Raw genomic sequence first — 25,883 nt, 5'->3', positions numbered from 1 at the left:
CCTCAGACCCTCCTCCTCCCTCAGGTCTTCCTCCCTCAGGCCCTCCTCCCCCCTCAGGTTCTCCCTCAGGCCCTCCTCCTCCCTCAGATCCTCTTCCTCCCTCAGAACCTCCTCCTTCCTCAGATCCTATTCTTCCCTCAGGCCTTCCCCCCTCAGGCCCTCCTCTTCCCTCAGGCCCTCCTCCTCCCTCAGGCCTTCCTCCTCCATCAGGCCCTCCTCCTCCCTCAGGCCCTCCTCCTCCCTCAGGCCCTCCTCCCCCCTCAAGTCTTCCTCCCCCCTCAGGCCCTCCTCCTCCCTCAGGTCCTCCTCCCCCCTCAGACCCCCCTCCTCCCTCAGGCCCTCCTCCTCCCTCAGACCCTCCTCCTCCCTCAGGCCCTTCTCTTCCCTCAGGCCCTCCTCCCCCCTCAAGCCCTTCTCCTCCCTCAGGTCCTCCTCCCCCCTCAGACCCCCCTCCTCCCTCAGGCCCTCCTCCTCCCTCCTCCTCCTCCCCCAGGTCCTCCTCCTCCTCCCCCAGGCCCTCTTCCTCCCTCAGGCCCTCCTCTTCCCTCAGGTCTTTCTCCTCACTCAGGCCCTCCTCCTCCCTCAGATCTTCCTCCCCTCAGACCCCCCTCCTCCCTCAGGTCTTCCTCCTCCTTCAGGCCCTCCTCCTCCCTCAGGTCCTCGTGCCTCAGGCCCTCCTCCTCCCTCCGGCCCTCCAGAACCCCTCTGAAGGCAGCAGACTCAGATGGGGCTATAATTTAAAATACATTTATTTAGTGTCCATTTCGTTTCTGTTCTGTTACACAAAGCCGTTAAATAAATACATTCTCCAAGTCACTCGAGTACACACCTACTCGCTATACAGATGAGGTAGAGAAATCGATAGGCTCGCACGAGTGTTCTCGTGTGTGAATGCCCCTCTCCCCCCAGCCTACCCGGACCTCCCAAACCGAGCCAGGAGTCCACATGTGTGTGGCTGGCAGGGAGCAGGTGGCCGGGACCCGCCTGGCCCTCAGCATGGCTGAGCCCTGTGGCCCGCCCCCTGCCCCGTCCCAGAGAGGCTGACCCCTGGGCACAGTTTCTTCTAGAGGCTCTCCTGCACGAAGAGCAGCACGCTGACCAGAGGCTCCGTCAGGAGGAGTTCGCTTAGCAAGATATTCTGATATATGTTTATATATAAACAGACCAGCCAGCAGACGTTTTCAGTCTGCCTTGTTTAAAAAAATACTTCCCTTTATATTATGACATAGAGCTAAATGTGGTATCTGGTTAACAAAATATCCTTCCTCTGACTTGCTGCCTTTCCAGACCCAGAAGTGACTGAGCTCCAGTCTTGTCACGGGGGTGTGGCTGCACCCACTCTGGGCCCCTGGCCCCCACCCTCTCAGCATGCAGGCATTCACGGGATGTTCTCTGAACCACAGAATAGACTTCACTATTTACACTATAGAACAGGGACCAAGAGACCCACATCAACATAAATAGGTTTTCTTTTAAAAACACAGTCCCCAGGGTTCCTGGAGCCCACGGAACTCCAAGGAACCCCCTCACTCAGTAGTTCCTGTGTCTGCACTGCCACCCAGCTCTGTACCCACCCAGAGCATAGCCACAGAGCCTGAGCAGGGCAGGCCCAGAGCCAAAGGATCTAGGAGCCAAGGCTGCCATTCACACCAACGTGGGAAGGACAGCCTCATGCTGAGGGAGGGCACTGAGCGGAGGCCACGCCCCAGCTGACCACTGACCATGCCAACACAGCCAGAACAGGCACACACACCACAGATACATGTGGCTACACATTCACCCACATGCATGCATGCATGCACATCACACATGCACATGCACATCACACATATAGCACGCATGCGTAGCTACGTGCACATGCTCACACACACACAGCACAGATGCATGTGTCATACAAGCCCCCTGTGCTCACATGCACACTTCTGCAGACACATACATATGCTGACACAGTCTCATGCATGCACACACTTCAGACTTGCTCACACACGTGCTCACGCATATGCTCACGCACAAACCTGCAAGCGTGTTCACACATGCATGCACATAAATGCACACATACTTCACACACACGTGTGCTCGTGCACACGTATACACACAAAACCACTTATGCAAGCACACTACGCATACGTACACTCTTGCACATATGCATGCATGTGCACACACACTCAAACCAAGCCAGGTCAGTGTAGCCCATCCATTTTCCTTCCCTGCAAAGACAACAGAGTGGCCAGAGAGAACAGTCTGCCTTTTGCCAAATCCTAGCCCCAGATTCTCTCCATCCACATGCGTCCTCACGTCTGCCTCCTCCCGCAGTAACACAAAGCAAGCTAGGAAATGAACCCTTCAAGGGGCTGGCCCCTCCCCTCTGCTGTGCCCACCCCTGGGGGGAGGGCAGGCCACTGGCTGCCACCCCAGGCCTTAAAACCTACACCAAAGTGGCTGGGGTGCGTGCCAAAGTCTCCCAGAGTGGGGTCCACCCACTTCCCAGGACAGTCTCACTGGGGGCAGCTGGGTATAGGGGCCTGGCTTCCAGAAGCCCTGAGGGCAGTGTCCACACACAACCTGCTTTATTACTTTAAAAACAACAACAGCAACATCCCTCTTGATTTAGTGGTTTCAAATGACAAAGCAGATCAGGCAAAGAGGTTAGGAGGGGGCGTAGAGGGGAGGGACGAAGGGGACCCTCCAGACTGGGCACCACCAAGAGGAGGGGGAGCCACAAGCCTGAGGCAGGGCAGGGATGGAAATAATAATTATTATATATTAGTTAAATAAAAATAATTTAACAGTCACCAACATCACTCCCAAGAGAAGTGCTCCATGTCAGAGGGGACAGCAGTGACCCCCGCGGCTGGGTGGCCGGGCTGTCTCTCTCCTAGTGGTTTGACTCTCTAAGCCAGTGCTGGAGCAGGACAGCCCACAGACGGCCACACAGAGACCCTGTATGGCCGCGAAGGTGCACCCGGTGCTCCTAAGAGGGAGCCCAGAGCAGGGAAGGGTGCCGCTCTCAGGAACTGGCCTCTCAGGGACGGACACAGCTTGGAAAGCATGGTGCCACGCTCTCAGGTCATGGGGGTGGGGGTGGGGCACGGACAGAGGGGATGCAGGGGCCAGACCAGGGCCACCTCCCGCCTCTGGGTCTTTGAGAGTACGGACAAAGAGGCAGGGACAGCAAACCCAGCCAATCCCCGGGCTCTCATCACCATGTGCCAAGTGTGCTGGGGGCCCCATCCCAGGGACTCAGCCCTTGCAGTATAGACCCCTCACACTGGGTGCATGGCCTCTTCCCCCTGCAGCAGCCTGGCTGGCCCCGGGGCTCAGCCCTTGCAGGTGTAGACCTCCTCACGCTGGGTGCACTGCCTGCACTCCACGTAGCAGCACCAGCGCACCTGGCACTGGCAGGGCCGTGTCACCACCCGGCTCTGGGTGTTGTGGCCACGCCCACAGCAGATGCTCTCGCAGTTCTTCTCCCGGTGGCACCTGCGGCCGGCAGTGCCCGGGGAGAAGCGGCTGGCCAAGCAGAAACTGGGCGAGTCGTCCAGGTGCACAAGCTCTGGCGTGCGGGGCAGCGGGTCGCTGCCTCCTGTCCCTGCAGCCCGGCCCCGAGGCGGCGAGATGGCGCCGGCCTCCCCGGTGGCCTCGTTGGTGGTGCTGCCCACCTTGAGTGCTGTCTCGTACTTGTGTTTCAGGCGCTTGCCCACCTCGTGGAAGGGTGCCAGCTGCCGCCAGCACGTCCGCACAGTACAGGAGCCTGACACGCCGTGGCACTTGCACGTGGTCTCCACCCCGGCCTTGATTACCTGGTAGGGGAGGGGGCTGAGCATGAGGGCCACACTGAGAGGCTGGGCACAGCCCCTGCAGATGACCCCCAGAAGGGCTCAACCACACAGCTCCCCCGGACCCAAGCCCAGCCTGGGGGACCACCACTACCCATCACCCAGGCTTCCTGGCTCTTGCACCTGTCCCTCCACCTCCAAGCCACAAATGTCCCCAGACAGAAGCCCTACATCCAGTACCATGGCCTCCAGAGTGGCCACTGCAGCACCTGTGGTCCCGTGGAGACATTCCCTCCTTGCATCCAGGGCTCACCTCTGAAGGGACTGAGCAAGCCTCCCCTCTAGCCCTGCTGTCAATGCCCCAACAGGACCCCCCAGTCTGGGCTCAGCAGCCTACTAGCCTACTTCCTGGAGAAGTGAGGAGAAACGAGTTAGCTGGCCCAGTTGGCAGAACTGGCCCCCGGATCTTCCAGGTCAGCCCCAGAGGGGAGGGTCGGTACCCCCACTTCCACACACATGCACAGAGCTGCCCTAAGGGGCCTCCTGCCTGACCACCCACACTGGGGTCCCTGGCAGCAGAGAGCGGAGGAGGCCCTCTCTAGTGGGCCCCATCCCAGGATAGGCCTGAACTCCCATGCTGCCCTCAGGGAGGGCTGGCTGGCTTGAGGGGGATTAGGAAATGTGGCTGCCCGCTGGCCCGGCAATAGAAGAGTCACATTTAATGACACTCTGCTGAGAAACCTGGACAAATTTAATTAAAACGCTGCTTACCCAGGCCCGGCAGAGCTAATGGAGCACTTTCCATATTCTGACTTTTCATTAATAGCTTACAAAGGAGAGAATGCAAAAGAAAAGAAATAGCCTCGCCTTGGGGATTTAATCTGCCCGCACCCCTCTGCAGAGGGCAGAAGGAGGGACAAGGGCTCCGAATAAAAAGGGGGAAATTGATTCTTTAATAAGTGCAAGACTCAGAAGTCTGGTTTCTCAATAAAGAGGGGCTCAGATCAGGGCTGGCTCTAATTACCTGGCCCCCTCCCAGGCTGGGGCTCCACATCCTGGGGGCTGCCTGGCGAGCACGCAGAGCCCCTGACCATCCCCAGGTGGGGCAGAGCCTCGGGGGGCCCTTGGTGGTCCGCATTGTGTGAGGACTAAGGGGACGGAGTGCTCTGTCTGCAGTGAAGCTGACAGCACTCATGCCTCCTCCTCTCGCGTAGGCCCAGGAGCTAAGGGGCTACAGGGAGGCTGAAGGATGGCCGGGAGCCAGGTACCCCCAGGTCCAGCCAGCCTGCAGCCAGCAGCCCCCAGAAGGGCCTAGCTAAAGACCTTACAAGTCTGTCCCCCGCCTCCTCCACAACAACCAGTATCTCCGTAAGAAAACGACACTCAAAGGTAAGGAGACTCCAGGGCCCCGGCTGGCACCACATGCCGGGAACACAGACCCGGAGGAGGCAATACTACACCTCCTCCTAGCCCCAGCCCTGCCCCCCACTTTTGCCGGTCCTGAGCACCAGCGGCTGCTCCCATGCCCCGCCCCCATGCTCCACCCCACCCATATGCTCCACCCCTTGCCCCCACCAAGTCTGTGCCTGGTCCCATTTCCTACCCATACCTATGCTCCACCCCATACCCCCTCGTCCCGCCCTGTACCCCGCCCATGCCCACACCCTACCCCGAGTCCAGGCCCCTGGCCCCGCCCAGGCCTGGGCCTGGCCACATGCCCCACCCTCACCCCGCCCCATGTCCATACCCCCCCTCGCCCCCTCCATGCTTATGTCTGATTCCCATGCCCCGCCCACACCTATGCCCCTCCCCACATCCATGCCCCGCCCCGCACCCTGCCCATGCCCACTCCCCACCCTGAGTCCTCGCCCCTGGCCCCATGCCCTGCCCCGCACCCCGCCCCGCTTGCCTTCACACCCACGAGGTTGTTGTGGAAGTCTACGCGGGCTCGCAGGTCCTTGCTTGAGCGGCGGCCCAGGAACTCCTTGACAAACTTGCTGCTGTACTTGAGGTTGTCCCCACAGCCGCCCCACTGCCAGGCCTCCCGGTTCTCCAGGTCGGGGGCCTCATCACACGTGCAGCGCTCCATGCGGCCCGCGCTGCACGCCTTGGCCAGCGCATGCGTCAGGCCGGCCGAGGAGATGGCGTAGAGGAAGGCGGTCTCCTTGAAGCCTGTGGGGGCACAGGGAGGGCGGATGGGTGAGCAGGCGGGAGCAACCCCCACCTCACTCAGGTGCTGCTGGAGCCCCGAATGCTGACAGCATGCGGGGTCTGCAGTCAGGATCCTTGCGGGTGCGCACCGCAGGTGGGGGGCATCCCTGCCTGGGCCGCCATGTGCCCCCGGGGGTACGAGGCGCTCCTATGTGCTCCAGGCACATGATGTGTCAGGGTAGAGAGAATTCCAAGTGCATGGAGATTTAGGCTCTGCCCAGGGATCAGAGACTGCGTCTCTGACCCACCAGATTCTCCCAGGGACTTGGCGAGCCCTGCCCTGCCCCTCAGGTCCTCAGTTTTTAAACAAGGCTGTTGAAAGTCTCAGATCAGAGCGCAAGGAGAGAGGAAAAGGCAGGCTCCCTGTTCGGAGCACCAGCTGGACCTCTGCCCCTCATGCCCAGCCGCTGGGCCTTGGTCACCACCATGTGGCAACAGCCATCAGAGCTGCCTTGCGCCCTGTCAAAGCTGCCCAAATGCGCCCCGTGCTGCCAGCTACTGTTCCCCAGGAGGGGCGGGGCAGGAGGGAGGGGCCTGGCTGTTAGGGCAGTGTGGGGAGGAAGGTGGAGCTACAGGTGGGTGTGGTAGTGGGGGACAAGGGACCGGTCAGGATGTAGGGGTGGATGGAGCAGAGGATGAGCCACACAGAGCAACCCCCCCATCTCCGCACCCTACCCCCAGGTGCCCTGGGACCCAGTGAAGGGACGATGTCCTAGGGGTGCAGACCTGCTCAGAAGGTCCTACCTCTAGTGCACTCACCTCGCTTGAGCAGGCTGGCCCGGTAGCGGCCCTCCAAGGTACAGTTCCAGCGCTCAAACCGGAACTGGTACTGGCATTCAAGTGCGCTCATGCTCACCGCCTCCACCAGTGTCTCGGCCACCCCCGGGTCTCTGCGGCACATGCGCCTTTGCTTGCGTTCCAGCTTCAGCCGATCGCAGGCCTTGTAGTGGGCCTGGGCGGCGGCTTCCGGCTCCAGGGTCAGCGGGAGAATGGTCAGGGGCTCACTGCCCGTTAGCCTGGGTACAGAGATGCCAGAGTGAGGGCCACGCCCGAGGCGAGAGACAGACAGACAGACAGACACACACACACACACACACACACACACACACACACACCCCTTCAGGCCAGCCCAGCACAGGGGTGGGCCAAGGGCGCAGATGGGCAGGGCAGGGAGGGGTACAGGAGCCCAGGCCACAAGGGGACCACATCCGACACTCTGCCCCACCCACTCCTGTGTCTGCTTACCCAGCTGGAGCATGTACTGCTGCTCCAGGACCCCCACCCGCTGCCGCCCAAAGCTGCAGTGACTCAACCCCACAATGGCCCTGTGGCCTCTGGGAGAGGGCCTGGCTCATTCCCTGCTCTCCTGCAGCCTGTACAGATGGCCCTGCAGGTCCCAGTAGGGTCTCCAGGAACTCCTGGGCCACTGAGGAGCTCCCGGTCGAACCCAGGGGAGGCCCAGAGCTGGCTCCTTGTTCCCCTGCAGCTCTGACCCTCTGATCTGAGCCAAGGCCCTGACCTTCAGAGTCAGCCACCTGTTCTCAGGTCCCCCCAACCCCCATTTCAGCTGTTCCACCCAGGGGCCGACTGGTCCTGACCTCCTGCCTGTTCTGTGCTCAGACACATCTCAATGTCCCCACACAGGTGATGCCACATCCGGGCTCTAGGCACACCCAGACCCTCAGCCCTCAAGAAGGAGAGGTGCCCAACTAGACATGGGTGGGGCTCCGGTCCTCTGACATGAGCATCACAAGAAACAAGCCTCTGCACCCCAGTGACCCACAGGAGCCAGGGGCTCCAGTATTCTCAGACACTGACACCCCACATCATGTCCCATCCCTCTTACTGCTGCCCTTCAAAAGCCCCCTCAAGGGCATGGTGGCCACTGGGCTGGCTCCTGGCAGCTTTCTGCAGGGTAAGGTGCTCAGGCAGGTGCTCCTAGAAGCTGGATGAACCCAGCAATGACACAGCAGGTCAGGCTCCTCTGGGGACAACCTAGGGTAATGACTTCCAAGGCCCCTCCCTTCCCCTGCCCTGCACACACCCCAGCATGGCCTCTCCTTGGCCCTGCCTGGGCTTGGGGGGCCAGAGTGTGCTGGGGGGATAGGCATGTACCCTGCCAAGGGCAGAGCCTGTACAGGGCAGAGTTGATCCTTGCCCTAAGGACCCCAGACCCACGTTCCTGACGGAGCAGCACCAGCCTTGCCCTTCCTGGTCAGCTCCCCAAGGGCAGGAGGCCAAGGTGCTGAGCCTTGGGAACCAGGCCCAAAGGAGGCCCAGGCAGGAGCCCAGCAAGGCTGCAGGGATGCCAAAGCAGAGGGCATGGGGCACGGAGGGGAGTAGGCAGGCAGGTGGGAGAAAGGAATCCCTGCAAAAGACCCTGGAGGGTAAAGCCATGAAGGACACAGAGCGGGAAGAACCATCCTCTTCACACTCAGGTGCAGTGGGCGCAAGGGGCTGGCCAGCACCCTGGGAGGACACCCCAGGGTGTTCTGGGCTAGCATGGCACCAATGGGCTGCTGGGGCTGAGCCCTGAGCTGCAGGAGAGCCGGGCTACAAGTGTCCCAGAAGCCCAGGGTGTCGGTGAGCAGAGCCCAAGGCGTGTTCCCACCAGATTGAGTCCATACACATGTTGCACAGCACATGCCTGGGGACACTGAGCCAGGAGGACCAACTGGTGTGCTGTGACCAGTGAGAGTATGGGCTGGAGGAACCCCAAAGGTCCGCAAGGCACAGACAGGCCCCATGTGGGCAGCAAGGCCTCTGGGGAGAAGGCACCTGTGAGCTTCAGCGACCTGCACCCCCAGTTCCCATCCTGGGGTCAGGGCATCCTGCCTCAGAGCATGGGGACATGGCAGGGGTCACTTCGTGCACTTCTAGGCCTCATGCCTGAGCTCAAGCGGCCCTGAGCACAAGGACAGCTGAGCTGGGCCAGGGCAGGCAGAGGCCTGGGGACCCCACACTGCAGAGTGGAAGAGCCACACTCCCCACACAAAGGCAGCTCACACGACGGAGATGTGTCCCCAGACAGGAATGTCAACAGCTGTGCCCACAACGGCGTGCCGCCACACACCGGAAGGGCTGCAGCCTACAACCTGCACAGCCCCCAGACTGGATTCTCTGAGATTAACCCAGCTCTAGGCTGGTGCCAAAATATGCCTGTGTCCAACAGGACCAACCACAGCAAGGCTGGCCCAGGGGTACCTGGGGCTGTGCTGGTGACAGCAGCTGTGGGTGTGGGGAGGGGGAGGGATGGCAGGCGAGCCCACCTCCCAGCCTGCATTGGGGTGTCAGGGCTAGCCTGCATCCTCACCGCACGTGGGGGCTGAGGATGGGGTCCCCACACACACCCAGGGCAAGCCTGCATCCTCACTGCATGTGTGGGGCTGAGGGCAGGGGTCCCCACACACACCTGGGGCAAGCCTACATGCATCCTCAATGCATGTGGGGGCTGAGTGCGGGGGTCCCCACAAACACCTGGGGCCTGCCTGAGTCCTCACTGCATGTGGGGGCTGAGGACAGGGTCCCCACACATACCCAGGGCCAGCCTGCGTCTTCACTGCACACGGGGCTGAGGGCAGGGGTCCACACACACACCCAGGGCCAGTCTGTGTCCTCACTGCACATGGGGGCTGAGGGCAGGGGTCCCCACATACACATCTGGGGCCAGGCTGCGTTCTCACTGCACATGGGGGGGTTGAGGGAGGGGGTCCCCACACGTACCCAGGGCCAGTCTGCGTCCTCACTGAGGTTGGCCTCTGCCCCAGGCCTCCTTAACTATTGGGGTGCACTCTGCTTGAGACCAGCCTGGGGCTGCAGTGGCAGGGGACAGACCCTCACAGAGGTGCCAGCAGGCAGACGGTACACGGGGTGCAGAGAACAGGGTGGGCATCAGTGAGCATGGACACTCAGGACAGAAACCCAAACACGGAGAGGAACCCTCAGAAGTGCCAGACAAAAGGCAAGAGGGTCATAAAACACTCTTGGAACACGGAAGGCTCTTTTCCATGTGACCCAGAATCCAGAGGCCCAGAAAAACGGTTAAGTGTGAGAGGGTCTACCGTGCACAGCAGCAGAGTCCCGCATCAGGGGAGATCCTGCGAGCTGGATCCCAGACCAAGAGCCAACTGCCTTTCTGTGTGGAGGCGTGGGTGTGGACAGACCCCTTTCCTGCAGATCAGCAACCAAAGGAACCAGCTGCACATGGCCATGGGATGTGGCCACACAGTTCCAGGGTGGAGCGCATCTGTGAGAACTTGTACGTGGCTCCGCCCCACTCAGAAACACAGAGTAAAACCGCCCTGGTGTTATTTTCCAGTCATCAAAGGAGCACAGGTGAGGACTGTTGTGGACACGGGGAAGAGGTCTTCCCCCCGTGGCTGGATTTCTGAACTCACATGTCTATGAAATTCACCCCATTCTCTTTCCAAAGGTGTCTCACTCACACGCTGCCCCAACACCCACTGTTGCATGAAAAGACCAGGGCCGGCTGAACAATGGGCCGCCCATGACATGGAGTCTGCAGGCATCAGCAAGCCACAGCTCACAGCCCATGCCCCCAGAAGGCCTGCACCCACGGGGAGCCCAGAGCAGAGGAGCCTGGGGACACATGCAGCTCACTCCTCTCTCCGCAGCCCAAGAGCTTGGCACACATGCAAGGGACAACGTGTAGGCTATTCAAGACCACACAACTCCACACACAACCGTCAGCCCTATGTGCTGGCCTCTTCCCACACACCCGTCTCTGGAGTCTGTACCTTCCAGGCCACAGAGCACTCCAGGCCCTGGCCCCACTGCCCACCCCACAACAGTGTACCTGCCTCCAGGCTCAATGCAGCTGCCCCCTGCCAGCAGGCATCCAGCCTGGCAGAGGCGGCCGTGGAGGAGGTGAGGCTGGGCAGGCTGTCTGCAGGCAAGTGGCCTCCTGGGCAGGCAAGCAGCACCCCATCCCCGTCCTATCGGGCAAGCTCCTTCCAGTGCTGGGCTATCTCCCACCAGGAAATAAATCCTAAGGAGGTCTAAATGTCAGCACGGCACTTGGTGACATTCAGGCATTTTCAAAGACATGATAACGCATGGAAATGTTTTGCAGCCTCACACTGAGATCCCCCAAGTCCCTCCTGCCGAGTCAGAGGGGACCATGCTCCGATCCCCACAGTGACCTCGTCAGGCACTTTTTAGTGTCCTCCCAGACACTAACCCTCTTTACTGCACAACTTTCTTCTGTGTGTGCCATTTCTCCTATCTCATTTTGCAGGCCTGCCCCTCCTGTAATGTCCTGAACACCGTCTCCTAAACGCAGGCACACCAGTGCTCTGTCCAAGCCGGGCAGGGCCAGCGGCCTTCTGCAGGCTCCTTGTTCTGGGCTCTGCCCTGGCCGGTGGTCATTGGGCTGGTGTTTTACTGGGACTGTGTCGGGAGCTCCTTCCAGCAGGTCCAGCAGGCATGTGCTGGCTCTGTGTTTGCACAGGACACTTGAGAACCCACTCGGCAAGGCTGACGCGTGAGATGGGCTTGCTGGGGCACCCACAGCCTCTCCCTGCTGCTGCAGTCCGGGGGCCTACAGGTACTCCTGCCGAGGTCAGCCCTGTGCTGGCCAGTCCTGGATTCCAACAGAGGCACGACTGATCCGACGTCCAACTGGCCTTCGGTGCACAAGCCACATGCGCTGATTCATCTCTGATGGTTTTCACCTCTGTGTATGGTCGTGTGGTCTGCAGAGAGACGAGGCTGCTGGCTTTCTTTTTCTATCCTCAGCCATCCTTCCTGCCTTCTGGCCACGGTGCAGAATCTGCCAACTGCCATGCAGGGCCCAGAGCCCCCCCCGCCCCACCCCAGCTCCGTGGCCACCCACCAGCATAGAGCCATTCAGGGCACCTGTGTGCAGGTGTGGCCCCAAGGTGAGAGAGACCCACGGGCACCAGTGCCAGGAAGCGGGGACCCTCCCCACCGCTCACCCCATCTACATGCCCAAATTCACATCTCTGCCACCTCAGTGCCAGGAAGTGGGGACCCTCCCCCCACTCACCCTGTCTACACACCCAAACTTGCATCTCTACCACCCAGACCTAGCTCTCTGGAGACGCGGACACCCTACAGGTGGTTAGAGCATCAGAGGTCAAAGCCGGGAACCTACCTGTCTGCGGAGCCAGCACTCTATTGCGGCAGCACAGAAACACTCCCTTCCCACCCAAGGGTCTGTGAGGACAGCGGGCCTCCCTGTCTGTGTCCTGGTTCTCAGAAGGAAGCCCTGGCCATTTCCGTGACCAGCATGGCAAGTTCGTCGGGTATCCCCTGGGCGCCCAGCTCAGGTTAAAGAAGACCCCTCGGCTGTTCATTTGCTACAAGCTGCTCAAAACTCATAAAAGGATGTCAAGTGTCCTCAAATGTGGTCCCTGCATCTGTTGGCATGTGATTTTTCTGCTAAAACCGGAATGCCACTAACTGGATTTTCCAATGCTGGCCGTGCAGCGTGCCTCGGATGAAAGGGGTTTTGTCCTTCCTCTGTGTTGTGAGCTGTACCTTAAGGATGTCAGGTCTAGGCCGTTTGCATCTGTGTTTGTAATTTTCTCTTCCATGCTCTTCCCACTGGGTCTCAGTGCCTTAGCAAAGCGCTCACTGTCTCAGTTTCCCAGAAGATGAGTCAGATCAAAATCACATCTTCTTAACTGTTTGGTAGGACTGGCCTTTTCTGGATGAAAAGATCTCCCTGCTGATCCAATTACTTTTCTTTTTTTTTCCTCTCCTCTTTTCCAAACAGTTTTATTGAGATACAATTTGCATACCACAAAATTCACCCATTTAAGTCCACAATTCAGTGTTTTGCTGCATTTTCACAGATGCGTGCAAACACGGCCAGTCGATTTCAGGGCATTTCATTGGCTCAGAGACAAACCTATTCTTCTGCACCTGGCCACCACTAATGTACTTTGTGTCTGTGGATCAGCCTGTCCTGGACGTTTCAGACAAATACGGTAGGTGGCCTTTGGTGACAGGGCTCCTGTGCTGACAGCATGTCCATGTTGCTGTGTGTCACCATATGGACAGACCGCATTGTGCTCACCTGTCCTTGGGCGGTGGACTTGAGTCATCCACCCTTTCGCCGTCATGCGCAAGCCACCGCTGCCCCTCCCGTGCACGTCTGTGCGTGGACGCTGGTGTCCACCAAGGAGCAGAAGTGCTAGTCACCATTGTTGAGGGAACTGTCAGATCGTGACCGCTAATCCGCTTCCCTACTCACAACAGACTCAGTATTTCTCTGTCTCGAGTCTGTTTCTGTTACTCCTCTGGTTTTCTGCGTTGCCTCAGAATTTGCAGCCTGGTTGGCAGGAAAGCGCTCAGCATCCCCTACTCTTATCTGCAGAATCTGTAGCGATTTCCCAGCAGCAATTCCTAGAGAGGGACCCTTCATCTCTAATGCACAGTTGGTACTTTGTTGGTTTTCGCACGGCTTCTGTTTTCTTCCTTCTGCCATGTTTGGCTTTAGCTTACTGTTCTTTTCCTCAAATCTGTGACCAACCGCTGCTGACCGCATCCAGGCTTCTCTCCACTTCTGCACCTCCTGCTTCAGAATCAGGTCACCATGCAGACAGGGCCTGGGTCACAGCCCAAAGACCGTGTACAGCCCTAATCACAGCCCCAGTCATAGGCCAGGTCACCATGCAGAGCCTGGGTCATAGACCAGGTCACTGTGCAGAGCCTGGGTCACAGCCTGGAGACTATGCAGAGCCTGGGTCACAGCCCAGATCACTGTGCAGAGCCTGGATCACAGCCCAAAACACCATGCAGACCCTGGGTCACAGCCTGGAGACTATGCAGAGCCTGGGTCACAGCCCAGATCACTGTGCAGAGCCTGGAACACAGCCCAGATCATCATGCATACCCTGGTCACATCCTGGAAACTATGCAGAGCCTGGATCACAGTCAGGTCACTGTGCAGAACCTGGATCACAGCCCAGATCACTATGCAGACCCTGGGTCACAGCCTGAGACTATGCAGAGCCTGGGTCACAGCCCAGGTCACGGTGCATCAGCCTGGATCACAGCCTGGAGACTATGTGGAGCCTGGGTCACAGCCAAGGTCACTAGGCAGATCCTGAGCCACAGCCTGGAGACTATGCAGAGCCTGGATCACAACCCAGGTTACCATGCAGAGCCTGGGTCACAGTGAAACTCCCTCAAGGTCCACTGAGGCGGTGTGTTCTCTCCCTGACCTCCTACGTTCTCTATGCTTACATCCTGTCCTGTCGCAGAGCCAGCGATCAGACCAAGGCCCTGGCTAGGACCCCGGTCTCCTCAGCCACACGGCTGGTATTTCCTCCACAGGTCCACCCCATTTCACTTTGTCTCCTCCTGCCTCCTTTCCAGTTACTCCTTGATAACCCATCTCCCCCTGGTGATTTGAACCTTCATGTTGCATTGCCGCTATTTCACAGCCACCCTCACAACTGCACACGTCTGTGGCTTAGTCACATCCAGTGGTGGGCAATACCAGGCCTGAGGACACAAGCCTGTGAACCCCACTCCCAAATTACAGGCCGTCGTGTATTTTAGTTCCACTGTGAGGACCCAACAGGATGCTGGACACTCCTCAGCTCCTGGACAGTGGCCTTCTGAGCATCTTGCAGCTTGTCTGTAAAGGTCTGTATTTCACTTCCCTGGGCAAGTCCCCAGCCTGCCATGCACTGTGTGCGTTTCTGCTCTGAGGTTCACCACCAGGCTGACCAGCCTCCCACAGTATCTGCATCTGCTGGCCCAGGCTGCTTTTATGGTTCCTTGTCTTGGGTGTTTTATGCTTCTAGTTCATGTTCTGGAAGCATTTTTGTTTTCTCTGTTTAGGACGACTTGGGGCCTCCTGAATCCTGCACGTGACCCTGACAAATTCTGAGACTTTTGGAAAATGCTCCGCCATTCTCTGCAAACAGGACCCCTGGCCGCCCAGTCCCTGAATCCGGCCTCTGGCCTCTGGTTCTCCGCATTTCTGCCAACACAGGCCACATTCCACATGAGTCTCCTGCCCCATCATCTGCCTTACTGGCTCTCTTCAGCTATTTCAAATCCGCTTTCAACGACGTACACCTTCCCCCCAGTCCCATTTGGTTTCTCCAAACCTGCTGGGTCAGTTTTTGCAGTTCCTTACTCCTTGTGGATACTCCAAGGTTATCTCCTCCCTGGAAGCATGCTGAGAGCTCCCATTCGGCCTGTGACACTCCACTCTGGGTCCGCTGCCAGAGCTGGGGAGACCCACAGAGAAAGGCACCTCCACACATGCCTGTGCCCCGCTACCCCTGGCCTGTGCTGCTCACTGTACATGACAGACAGAGGGCACATGTCCCCAAGTTCACATCTGCTGGGACCTTGACATGTGCTTTTTTTGGAATAAGTGCCTTAGTAGATGTAATGAAGGTTAGGGTCTCAAGACAAGGCTTCCCTACACTGGGTTTTGTGCTGTTGAGGGCCCCTCCTCCTGATCAGCCTGCAGTGACACCAAGGAGACCCCACCCTAGTCCCAGCAGGCCTGGAAAGAACCCAGGACAGACACAGCTAAGTCTAGGAGCCTGTCCCCTTCCGAGGAGGGGCCTGAGACTGGCATGCTGGCGGCCTGGGGATGGGGCCACCCCTCTGAGCACCTAGCTGGTCACACACTCCCAAACCTGCCCCCTCGGGCAGCCAGGGGGCAGGGCGGCACTGCCAGCAAGGAATGGGGGATGTCCCTGTCCTCAGCAGGAGCCGGCAGCTGGCCGGTCCCCAGAGTGCGTGCTTCCTCCAGCTCTGAGGCCAGGCGGATTCCAATGGCCCTTCCTCCTGCCAGCAGGCCCGGCCACCCCAAGGGCCACCCTGCCCACAAACCCAGCTCCCAGGGCTGGGCGGAGGGAGAAGAGGCCGGAGTTCCAGAAGCCACAGCGTGCTGCCAAGGAACCTCAGCCCCACCAGACAGCGTTTAATTTCTGTGCGAATCGAATTCAAAACAAATTCCAATGCCGAGAAACTGGTTCTGAGATTAACCCTCCATCCTCCCGAGGCCTGCAGCCTGACTCGGCCCTGTGTGGGGGATGTGGGGGTGCGTTGGGGTGGGTGCAGACACCAACAGAGCCGGGGGCTCCCTGCAGCCTGACTCGGCCCTGCGCAGCGGACATGGGGACATGGTGGGGTGGGTGCAGACACCACCAGAGCCAGGGGGCTCCCTGCAGCTTGACTCGGCCATCTGATGCCCAGGCCCACCAAGGAGGAGGCAGGGGCCACAGGCCATGGTAACCAGAGCAGGAGCGTGGCGAGCACCCTTGTGTTTATGACAGCTGTCACCTCTATGAGAGCTGCCGACACTCTACTTCCCCACATTCCAGGGCATCCCCTCTCCACTCCCTTGTCAACAGGCTGTGTCCACACAGGGGTGGTGAGAATGCATAGTGGATGCTCCCAGCCCAGGGGGACACAGGACTCAGCAAACTCCACTGCACAAGGCCTGGGGTCCCCGAGCCCAACAGAAATGTCCCTGTCCACCCTCAGCAACCGCCAGGACAAGCAGAGCCCCTGGGACCCCAGGCCCTGAAGGCCAACAGTCAGCTGGCCTCTTTGGCCGCCAGCCAGCAGGGCAGGCTATGGGCACCCAGGAGAGCGACTGAGGCCGTCCAGGACCCAAGTCACAGGCAGGCAAGGGGAGATGAGGGAGCAGCCAGGCTGTGCCATGGCCCTGGGCCTCCCAGATAGCTAGAGTCCGAAGGAGCTCACAAGCAGGGCCGGGCAGGACGTGGGGCAGGCTCCTGGCGCCCACCTTCCTGCCTGGAGCTGGCCTCCTGCATGGCCAGCACAGCCGGGGACACGGGAAGGGCCCCGGGGCGGCTGCGGCGGCTCTGTCTGTCCATGAGGGAGCCGGCTCTGACGTGCTCTGGTCTGGGAGCCCCTGGCAGCCTCTCTCCTGGGCCAGACCACTTCCCTGGCCGCGTCTACCTCAGGTATCGCTAAGAAAAACAAACGCAGCTTGAGGCTTGCCGTTTTCCATTCCCTCGTCCGGCCGCCAGTCTCGAGGTGCACGGCCTGCCAGCTGGGCGGCTGGGTTTCCTCCTGCGGCCAGAGGCGCCAGGCCAGCCAGGAACCGCGCTGGGAGGGGCAGGGGAGGACGGCAGGCCGGGCCCGCGGGTCACGGAGCCGGGCGGCCAGCACGCCACCCAGGTCGGCGCTGCCCTCCTGTGGAGGCCCCTGCACGGCCACCTGCCGCCTGCTAGCCCACAGAGGCCCCTTAACGATGAGCCACCCCGCAATCCGCCCTGGCCTCAGGCCCCTAGCTTCCCCACCCATACCAGGGGGTGCTCCCAGCCCTCCAGCCACACCCCTGCCCTGGGAGCTCCAGAGGCACCCCCTGCCCCTCAGCACACAGCCCACTGAACGGCCATCAGACAGGTCTCAGGCTGAGCCCACCATTCCTGTAGCTGGGGACGTCAGGGCCAGCGGGGGTGGGGAGGGGGACTGGGAAGCCTGATGCAGCAGCCCCTCAGACCCCAGGCCAGGCTTCTGAGTGCAGAGCGAGGGAGCAGAGCCTCGGACGCACCTGCCTGGTGCACTTTGGAGCACTCAGGGCTCCCTAGAGACACTGCAGGTACAGAGGGGCCCCGCTAGGCCATGCTGGTTTCCTGACACAGACCCCAAGCAGGGCAGAGGCCCACAGCCCTGCTTGCCACCCTCCAGAGGCATACTTGCCAGCAGGGGCCTGGCCTCGCCCACCTCCCAGACAACTGTGCTTCCACTGATACCCCTCTGGGCCTGCCGAGCTGGGACAGGCACTGCCCACCAGGACAATACACAAAGGGGCCAGTGCCCCTCCAGGCCTGGATTAAGAGGGCCGGGTGCTGGCCCTGCTGACTGGTGTCATTTTTCTGCAACCAGGAAAACCAAGCCAGGCCCCTTATCAGCTCATCGCTCGTCCTGCTTCCAGGTCCCATAGCCCCCCGGGAGAAATTGTGTGTGTGCATTCTTTTCCAGGAGAAAAGCTACCCACACACTTTTGCTATTGTCCTGGACATGGTGGGGCCCCCAGGGATGGGCCGCGGGTGGCGCCCGGGGCCAGGGCCACCCTGGAAGCCCCGGCAGAGTCCCACCAGTGCCCTCATCTGCAGAGTTGGGTCCCGGCCACAGTGGAGAGGATGGGGACGAGATTAGGCCAGCTGTCCCCCCGTCCAGACGGCCGCCGGCTGTGGCAGGACATCTGCTCCCACAGCTGAGGGGGGCCAGGTGGCGGTGGCTTCCTCCTCACCTCAGGCTTCACCACGAGGCCTCAGGAGGCCCCCAGCCCAGAGGCCTGGGCTGGGCTGGCACTTAGCACCTGCTTCTACTGGTCTCTGTGCTGGGGGGCCGCGGGCCCCACAGAGGAGACTGATCAGGATGGCAGGGAGGAGGGACAGAGTCTGGAGAGCAGAGATGCAGGGGCGTATCCCTACCCTTGTCCACCTGCCTCCCCACACCTGCCCCAACCCCTCTACACAGTGCCCTCCAGTCTGTCCAGCCCACCCCACGTGCCCCCTTGCCCACAGGGCCACTTCCAAGGGGCCGCACAGTCTCCCTGCTGGCCACTCGGCTGCCTGGACGCTGCGGAGAAGGCCTGGGCCTGCCCTCCTGCTCAGCTCTGACTGCAGAGCTGAGCCCACTTCATGGCCTCCCTTCCAAAGGCTGGAGCTGGGGCCTTGCAGGGCTACTGTGGGCACGTCCATCCTGAGGTGGGTCTGTGGACACCATGGGCCCAGCCTGCTTCTCATTCAGCTCTAGCTCCACACCCCTGGCCCCCAGCCAGGGAAACATAGGGGACACCTCCCTCTCTGCCAGCCCCACCCCGGCCCCCCTGGGCTCTGGGTCACCCTGGCCTCACCATGAGAGGCTGACTCCCCCCACAGGCGAGCCTGAGCCCCACCCCCAACACACAGCCCTCTAGGAGCCCTTCCTCTGAGCAGCCAATAGGCACACAGCCACACAGAACCCCCAGCTGGGCTCCAGGCTCATACAGAGGGGCACCGCCACCTCCTGACACTGACCTTGCACGCACAGTCAGCCACTCCCACCATGACAACAGCCCTGAAGGCAGGGCAGGCTCCCATACAAGTCCCCAGAACCCCTGACCAGGCCCGTAGACAAGCCTCTAGTAAACAGAGGACCACCTTTACCACACAGTCATGCTGGGGGGGGGAGGGGTGGAGACCCATTGTGAAGGCCCATGCACAGCTGAGAGACAGCGTGCCGGCTCACACTCCACATTCTCCTCCATCTAGAAATAAACCTCTACATATATAAAGAGCTCTGACAAATAAACAACAAAGACCCACAACCCAGCCAAGAGCTGGGCGAAGAAACTGAGTAGACATTTCTCCAAAGAAAACATAATGGATGACTAACATGCCCGTGAAGGATGCTCAACATCGCCCATCATCAGGGAAATGCAAGTCAGAGCACAGTGAAATACCACTCCACACCCGCTGGGATGGCTAGAAGAAAAGGCAGAGCTGATCAACACACTAGAAATAACAAGAACCAGCGAGGATGTGGAGACACTGGACATTTCTGTATTGCTGGCGGGAGGGTAGCATGGTGATTACCATACGATCTAGCAATTCCACCTCTCAGTATACATACCCGGGGAACTGAAAACCTACATCCACAGAAGAACTTGTACACTGATGCCCACGGCGGCATCACAAGAGCCAAATGGTGGAAGCCAGCCAGGTGTCGGTCAGCAGGGGAGTGCACGTAACAAACTGCTGTGCATCCACACAATCGAACACAACATGGTCACTGAGGGAATGAAGCACGGATGCATGCCACAACGTGGATGAGTCTTGAAAACGCTATGCTCAGTGAAATAAGCCAGACACCAAGGCCACGTGCTGTATGATTCCACTTATGTAAAACGTCCAGAGCAGGCAAATCCACAGAGACAGAAAGTGGATTAGCAGTTGCCAGGGGCTGGGGTTGGAGCAGGGGGAGGCAGGATATGAGGTTTCTGGGGTGATGGAATGCTCTGGAATTAGATAGTGGTGCTGGCTGCACAGCCTTGTAGATGTACCAGAAACCACTGCACCGCAGGCTCCAACAGGGTGACTCTATGGGATAGGAGTTCCATTTCAATCACGGAAAGGCAGTGGGCCCTAAACGCCCTCAGGCCCCATTCACTGCAGCCCAGAGCACCTTAGCTGCCTTTGACATTGCCTCGAGCACCCCACGCACCAATGCCTGGCCTGGCTGGGGGAGCCTCCTCCATACAGGCCTCCAGGCTGCCTGGACCAGACAGACCTCCCAGCAGGGCCCTGCTCCCTGCTCCCTCCCCCAAGCCAGCCTGCAAGTGTCACCCACAGAATGCAGATTGCTGGGGCCAACCCCAAGAAAGGGCCTCAGGGCTCATGACAGCCCTTCCTAGCTCTCTGAAGATGACCCACATGGGAAGCCTGAGGCCTCCACTCCCCCAGAAGCCCCCGGATGTAAGTCTACGGGCGGCCACAGGAGCTTCTGCTGGGGCTGGCTTGGCACATGCAGGATCTCTAAGAAAAGGGCAGTGAGGTACCAGGGAGCCCAGGCCCGGCTCTGCTGGACCCAGCCCCTGGCTCCATGCTTGGGGGAGCACCAGGGCTCCTCGCCCTGGGTTTGGGGGCATCCCTTCCTGAACAGATTTTCAGCACACACAGATCACTCCTCGACTCCATGTTCTCACCTATAACACCAGAAGCAGGGGCAAGCAAAGCTTTCAGCCCACCCAGGCCCACAGGGCATGGGGGGGTAAGGGTCTGAGTCTGTTTCCCAAACTCGCCAGGAGACCTCAGGCCAGCCCCTTTCTGCTGGGAGCCAGGCCCCCCTCCTTCCAGGAGGGCATCAGGCCAAGCTGTCTAGGCCCCTGGAGAACCAGATGGAAACACCACCTGCTAATCACACCGCCAAGAAGCAGGGCCAGGCCACTGAGGAAGAGGGAAGAGCCCCTTCCCCGAGGCCAGGCAGCGGCCCAGAGGGTCCTGCCTAGTGGCCAGAGGCTGGGAGGGCAACGGGAACAGGCCGGGTTAGGTTGCAGCCTCAGGGAGGGGGCAGGGAGGGCTCCCACCGCCCACGTGACACCCCACCACCCGCCCCCCCAACCCCAGGCCAGCCTCTCTCGGTTTCTGGCCTGTAACAGGAGCTGCCCTGCCTGCCTGTGAGCCTCCGTGCCAGGCAGAGTTCTCCGAGAGGGGGAAGGGAGAAAGAGGACCTGAATCCCAGCTCCTTCCTCCTGCTCACTCTGCACACCAGGCTGGGAAGGAAGCCCCCAGCCCCAGCCCCAGGTCTGCACCAGCCCAAGTCCAGCCCAGCCTCAGCCCCAGTCCAGCCTCAGCCCCTGTCCCAGTCCCAGCCGCAGCCCTGACCCAGCCCCTGTCCCAGCCTCAGCCCCAGCCTCAGTCCAGCCCCAGTCCCTGTCCCAGTCCAGCCTCAGACCCAGTCCAGCCCCAGCCTCAGACCAAGCACTGACACTGACCCCACCCCAGCCCCAGCCCCAGCCTATCCAGCTCCAGCCCCAGCCCAGCCCCTGCCCCAAGCCAGCCCCAGCCCAGTCTATCCCCAGGCCCAGGCCTGCCCCAGCCACTGCCCCAGTCAAGCCTCAGCCCCATTCCAGCCCCAGCCCCTGTCCCAGTCCAGCCTCAGATCCAGTCCAGTCCCAGCCCCAGCCCTGACCCATCCCCAGCCCCTGTCCCAGCCCCTGTCCCAACTTCATCCCCAGTCCCAGCCTCAGTCCCAGCCCCAGTCCCAGTTCAGCCCCAGCCTCAGACCCAGCACTGACCCTGCCCCAGCCCCAGCCGCAGTCTATCCCCAGCCCCAGCCCCAGCCCTGCCCCAGCTCCAGCTCCAACCCTAGCCGCAGCCCCAGGCCCTGCCTCAGCCTTGCCCTGCCCACCTCAGGCTATCTCCTTCCCCTGGCACTTCAGCCCCTGCCACTTTGCTGGGCCGGGAGAAAGGGCCCCAGACCCAGGCCCAGACAGTCACTGCTGACCAGAAAGGCTGGGCCTCCATGCACAGACTGGTCCAGAGTGTGTCTTTCCCCCTCCTCTCTTCCCAGGTCTGGCCCCACCTTGGGAATCAACCCCTGAGGTGCTTGCTGGGCAAAGACCCATAAAGTCTACTCTGCTCTGCCCATCCTGCTGGCACCCAGCAGACCCCACCCCAGGACCTCTGTCCGTCAAACAGAACCCAGCTCTCCTGCCTGGTACGGTGGTGGCAGGGCCCCCAGCAGAGCCAGCTGTCCCCTGGCCATACATCTGCCTGGTACACTCTGCACAGGACAGCCTTTGGGGCCAACATGCTGGACAAGAGGGCTGGTCAGGGGAGTTCACAGGGGCACCAGGCCCTCTCCCGCAGGCCCGTGAACTAAACAGCAGAGCTCAACAACTTCCCCAAAGGTAAAAAGTCTGGAGGCTGCCCGTGGTAAGGGTGGAGGGCTTCCAGCCAGGACCCGAGACCCCCACCTCCCCTCTGTGGCTCTGACCTCCCCAGGAGGAGCAGGGCTGTCAGCAGGGAGCCGCTGGGAGCAGACAAGCCCAGGGTGTGTCTGAAGCCTGGTGAGCAGACCGGAGGCTGGGCTGGGAGAGTGGGGAGGCACAGCTGGCTAACAGGCCGCCGTGACTCACCGTGGACCTGCGGCCAGACGGCCATCCTCTGACCCTCCCTCTGCCCGCGAGGGCGAGGCAAAGGCTGCACAGATGGCGTGCAGGGGCGTGCCAGCCTCTGCACAGCCGAGGCCCCAGCCAGGAGAGGGCTGCCGGGTGGGGTCTCCAGGGGAAGTAGACACGGAGCTGACCCTGGAAGACAACCCAGGAGAAAGGAACAGAAGGAGAAGGGGGGGAAAGAAAAACACAAAGGGAAAGTTTCCCATGAAAATATTTTATTTTCTTTGAGAACAGGATACACCTGCAGGGCTCCTAGCCCAGTGGCCTCTCCCCGCCCTGACGGTGCCACATTTCTGGACCAACGGGGCCCTCTGCCGGCCAGCCGCCGCGCGACGGCGTCCAGGCCCGGGGCGAGGGAACAGGTGACGGGCGGAGGGCGGCGACCAGAAGCAGCCACGGGGCGCCCAGGGCAGGGGCCAGAACGAGAGGGTGGGCCGCGCGGCTCCAGGGGCGGTGCCTGGGCAGCAGGAGAGGAGTCCAGAGACCCCGCGGGGGTGCTGGCGCCGTGCCACCCCCGGACCTCCGGGTGCCCATCTGCGTGGCGCAGCGAGGGAGGGTCCCCAAAGGTCTCTGGGCTGGACATCCCAGATCTGGGGGACAGGGGCGAGGAAGTACAGGGCAGGAGCGAACGGCCGGGAGCGACGCGCAGGAAACACGCACACTGCTACTACCGAGACGCGCTCCGGGAGGCGACCCCTGAGACGGCGGGGGTGGGGGGGGGGGCGGCGTTCACGGCCCCGGCCGGGCCCTGTGCACCGGTCGGGTCCCACAGACGCGCTCCCGCGGGGCCGGGGCCCGAGCGGCCGTAAGAAGCAAAGCGCAAGAAAAATAAATGCCTCCAGCTTGGAGTTGTTTTTTTTTTTTTTTTTCCTCCTTTGGGGCTCGGTGCAAGGAACATCTGGATTTTGTACGTATTTTTTTTTTGTTGTTGTTAAATTAACTTCTCGAGGAGAGAAAGGAGGGGGGAAGCTGCAAGGCGGGTGGGTGGGTAGGGGCCGGGGGAGGCTCCAGCCGTTCCGCCAGAACTCGGCGGCCTAACAGGGAGCCAGGACCAGCTTGGGTCCCCCAACTCCGGGGAGCCCCGCACACGGGCGCGTCGCGGCCACGACGGCTCCGGGGTCACGGGGGACCGCGGCCCCGCCGCCAGCCCGTCGTCGGGTGCGCCGGCCCCTCTCCCCACGCCGCGCCGCCAGGACGCAAACAAACAGCGCCCGGCAACCCACCGGCCCCCAGCCAGCCGGCTGGGGCCCGCGCACCTGGGCCGCCCGCCCCGCGCCCCGTCCCCGCGCCGCCCGCACCTACCCGAAGTAGGCGGCCGAGGGGCGCAGCGCGGCGAGCAGCAGCGTCAGCGCGAAGGCCGCGGCCAGCCAGCGCGCCAGCAGGGGCCCATCCAGCATCTTGCCGCGCCTCGGCGGCTGACCATCGCGCTCCCAGCCCCGCGCAGGGCGCCCCGCGGCCGCCGCCCTCTTATAGCGCCCGGAGCGCCGGGCCGGGGGCGGGGCGCCGGCCAGCTGGGCCTGGCCCGCCCGCACCCAAGGAGGGGTCACGCCGGCGCCGGGGGCGGGCCGAAACCCGAGCCGAGCGCACCGCCCCGCCGCGCCGCCGCCCGGCCCCTCGGGTGTCGGGGCGCGCCCCGCGCGTGGAGGCGGAGCGCGTGGGGGGCGGGAGGAGTGGGGAGCGGGCGAGGGGGGGGCCGGGGCGGAGCGTTGGCTCCGAGCCGCGGCGGCCGGGGCGGGGTGGGGGCGCGTGGAGGGCCTGGGCGGGGCCGAGGCTTCGAGCGGCCCGCCGGGTTGGGCTGACCCGGAGCGGCCATGGGGGCGGGGCCGGGGGGGGCGCGTGGAGGGCCCGGGGGCGGAGCTCGGGGCCCGGACGCGCAGGGGTGGGGCCTAGCGGACTCGAGGTTGGCCCTGGGCTGAAGCGCGCGCGCCCGCTCCCCTGGGAGTTTGCGTGGACCCGGAGACCCGGCAGCAGGCGGGTCTTCGCTCTTCGCGAAGCCGGATCCCTCGGGAAGCAGGCAACCTGGCCACCGGAGGGCACGGGCCGGGTCGCTCAAGCTTTGGGGACCTCTGTCTCCCCATCCTTAAACCGAGGGAGCTGAGCTAAAGGCTGAGGTCACTGACGGCTTGGATGCCCGGGCACCTGCCCCTTCTCTGCGCCTCTGTCCAGCGGGGCCTGGGAGGAAGGGAAACCGGGGCACTAAAGGGGCAGCAGGGGACACGATAGAGCCACTGCTGAAGCAAGACGGGTGTCAGAGAACCCAGAATCCGGACAGATATACAAATTACCGGACACAAGACTGGGTTCCAGGAGAGCCCTTGGACGCCGGCCGGGCCAAGGGTGCTCCGTGTCCGTAGCCACACACACCCGGGAAGAGAGCACAGCTCTGCCGCCCAGGCCGCGGTGCAGGTGTCCCAAAAGGCCAGCCTCCAGATAATTTAAAGACGCTGCTGCGAGGGGAGAACTGGGGGAGCTGCTTCTGTGCACAGGGACCCTGGATCTGCGGGGTCTCAGAGCCCCCAGGGGCTCTGTTCAGGGGCCCTGTATCCGGGGGATCCGAGCGCCTTCAGAGGTTGGGCTGGTGGGTTCTAACAATCCACCATTCTGTGCTCAGAGGCAAAGCAGGGGGGTGGGGAATGCACCTGACAGTGGCCCCTGGGGGCAGGTGAGCATGCCCCCTCTTGCCTGCGGAGCTCCTGTAGGTGGGGCCTGGACAAGTCACTTTCTCTCAGGGCCTCAGCTGCCCCATCTGAGACCCATGAGACTCTGGGGAGCCGTGGCTTTGTCTAAGCTGTGATGTCATGTTTCGGAGGCCCCCACCCATGGTTAGCGCTCTCCGTGGGTGTGACTGGCCTCACGTCATTAACCCCTCCTGTGGGAGGGGGCGCTCTCCTGCACTCATGTGTTCACACCCACCTCACCACCAGGGCTGGCTCTGCAAAGAGAACGCTGAGGGACCAGCCCAAGGCCACCCAGGCTGCGCGCTCTGGGGGCGCCCTGCCCCGCCCCCACGACCTTGGCCTCCTGCAGCCCCCGCAGGGCCTCCACCTGAGGCCTGCCTCCCACACCCGGGAAGTGTGGGGCCAGGGGTGGGGTGGGGGGGGGGGACACAGAGTGATGACATGTTTAAAAGCACGGAGATTGCGTCCAAGAAAAATGAAGTGTGAGATTGTAAACGTGTGTCTGGAAGGTGCTGCAGGCATTACTGAACTCCCTTCCGCAGGGGGCTGAGGGTTCTT

At 61.6% G+C, this 25,883-nt stretch overlaps 1 protein-coding gene across 3 annotated transcripts; it reads right to left on the bottom strand.

Annotated features, from left to right (window-relative positions):
- Window positions 1–80: 80 nt before the first annotated feature.
- On the bottom strand, window positions 81–24,097 carry WNT9A (Wnt family member 9A). 3 transcript variants are annotated; one of them, XR_007150120.1, is made up of 6 exons: window positions 23,950–24,097; window positions 6,747–7,003; window positions 5,686–5,948; window positions 1,513–3,800; window positions 915–920; window positions 81–90 (listed from the first exon to the last, which is right to left on the bottom strand). XR_007150120.1 is itself a non-coding variant. In XM_047848620.1 (4 exons), exons 1-4 carry the CDS (start codon window positions 24,042–24,044, stop codon window positions 3,318–3,320), a joined length of 1,098 nt encoding a protein of 365 aa, XP_047704576.1. In that variant the 5' UTR covers window positions 24,045–24,097; the 3' UTR covers window positions 732–3,317. The 3 variants fall into 3 exon arrangements, 2 of the variants coding, with proteins under 2 accessions (XP_047704576.1, XP_047704577.1); XM_047848620.1 differs by lacking the exon at window positions 81–90 and having other exon boundaries at window positions 732–3,800; XM_047848621.1 differs by lacking the exon at window positions 81–90 and having other exon boundaries at window positions 732–3,800; window positions 5,698–5,948.
- Between the last annotated feature and the right edge of the window lie 1,786 nt (window positions 24,098–25,883).

This window comes from Prionailurus viverrinus, unplaced genomic scaffold (assembly GCF_022837055.1).
Source record: "Prionailurus viverrinus isolate Anna unplaced genomic scaffold, UM_Priviv_1.0 scaffold_91, whole genome shotgun sequence".
Taxonomy (NCBI): Eukaryota; Metazoa; Chordata; class Mammalia; order Carnivora; family Felidae; genus Prionailurus; species Prionailurus viverrinus.
Note: the sequence above shows the minus strand (reverse complement) of the source record. Positions and strands in the feature narration are given on the sequence as shown.

Bases quoted from the DNA above. Each gene is read 5' to 3' on its own strand.
- WNT9A (XM_047848620.1), bottom strand. From the start codon at position 24,044: ATGCTGGATGGGCCCCTGCTGGCGCGCTGGCTGGCCGCGGCCTTCGCG. The intron at 7,004-23,949 runs GTAGGTGCGGGC...CTCTGTACCCAG, and splicing joins CCCTCGGCCGCCTACTTCGG to GCTAACGGGCAGTGAGCCCC. The intron at 3,801-5,685 runs GCAAGCGGGGCG...CTCCCCTACCAG, and splicing joins ACAACCTCGTGGGTGTGAAG to GTAATCAAGGCCGGGGTGGA.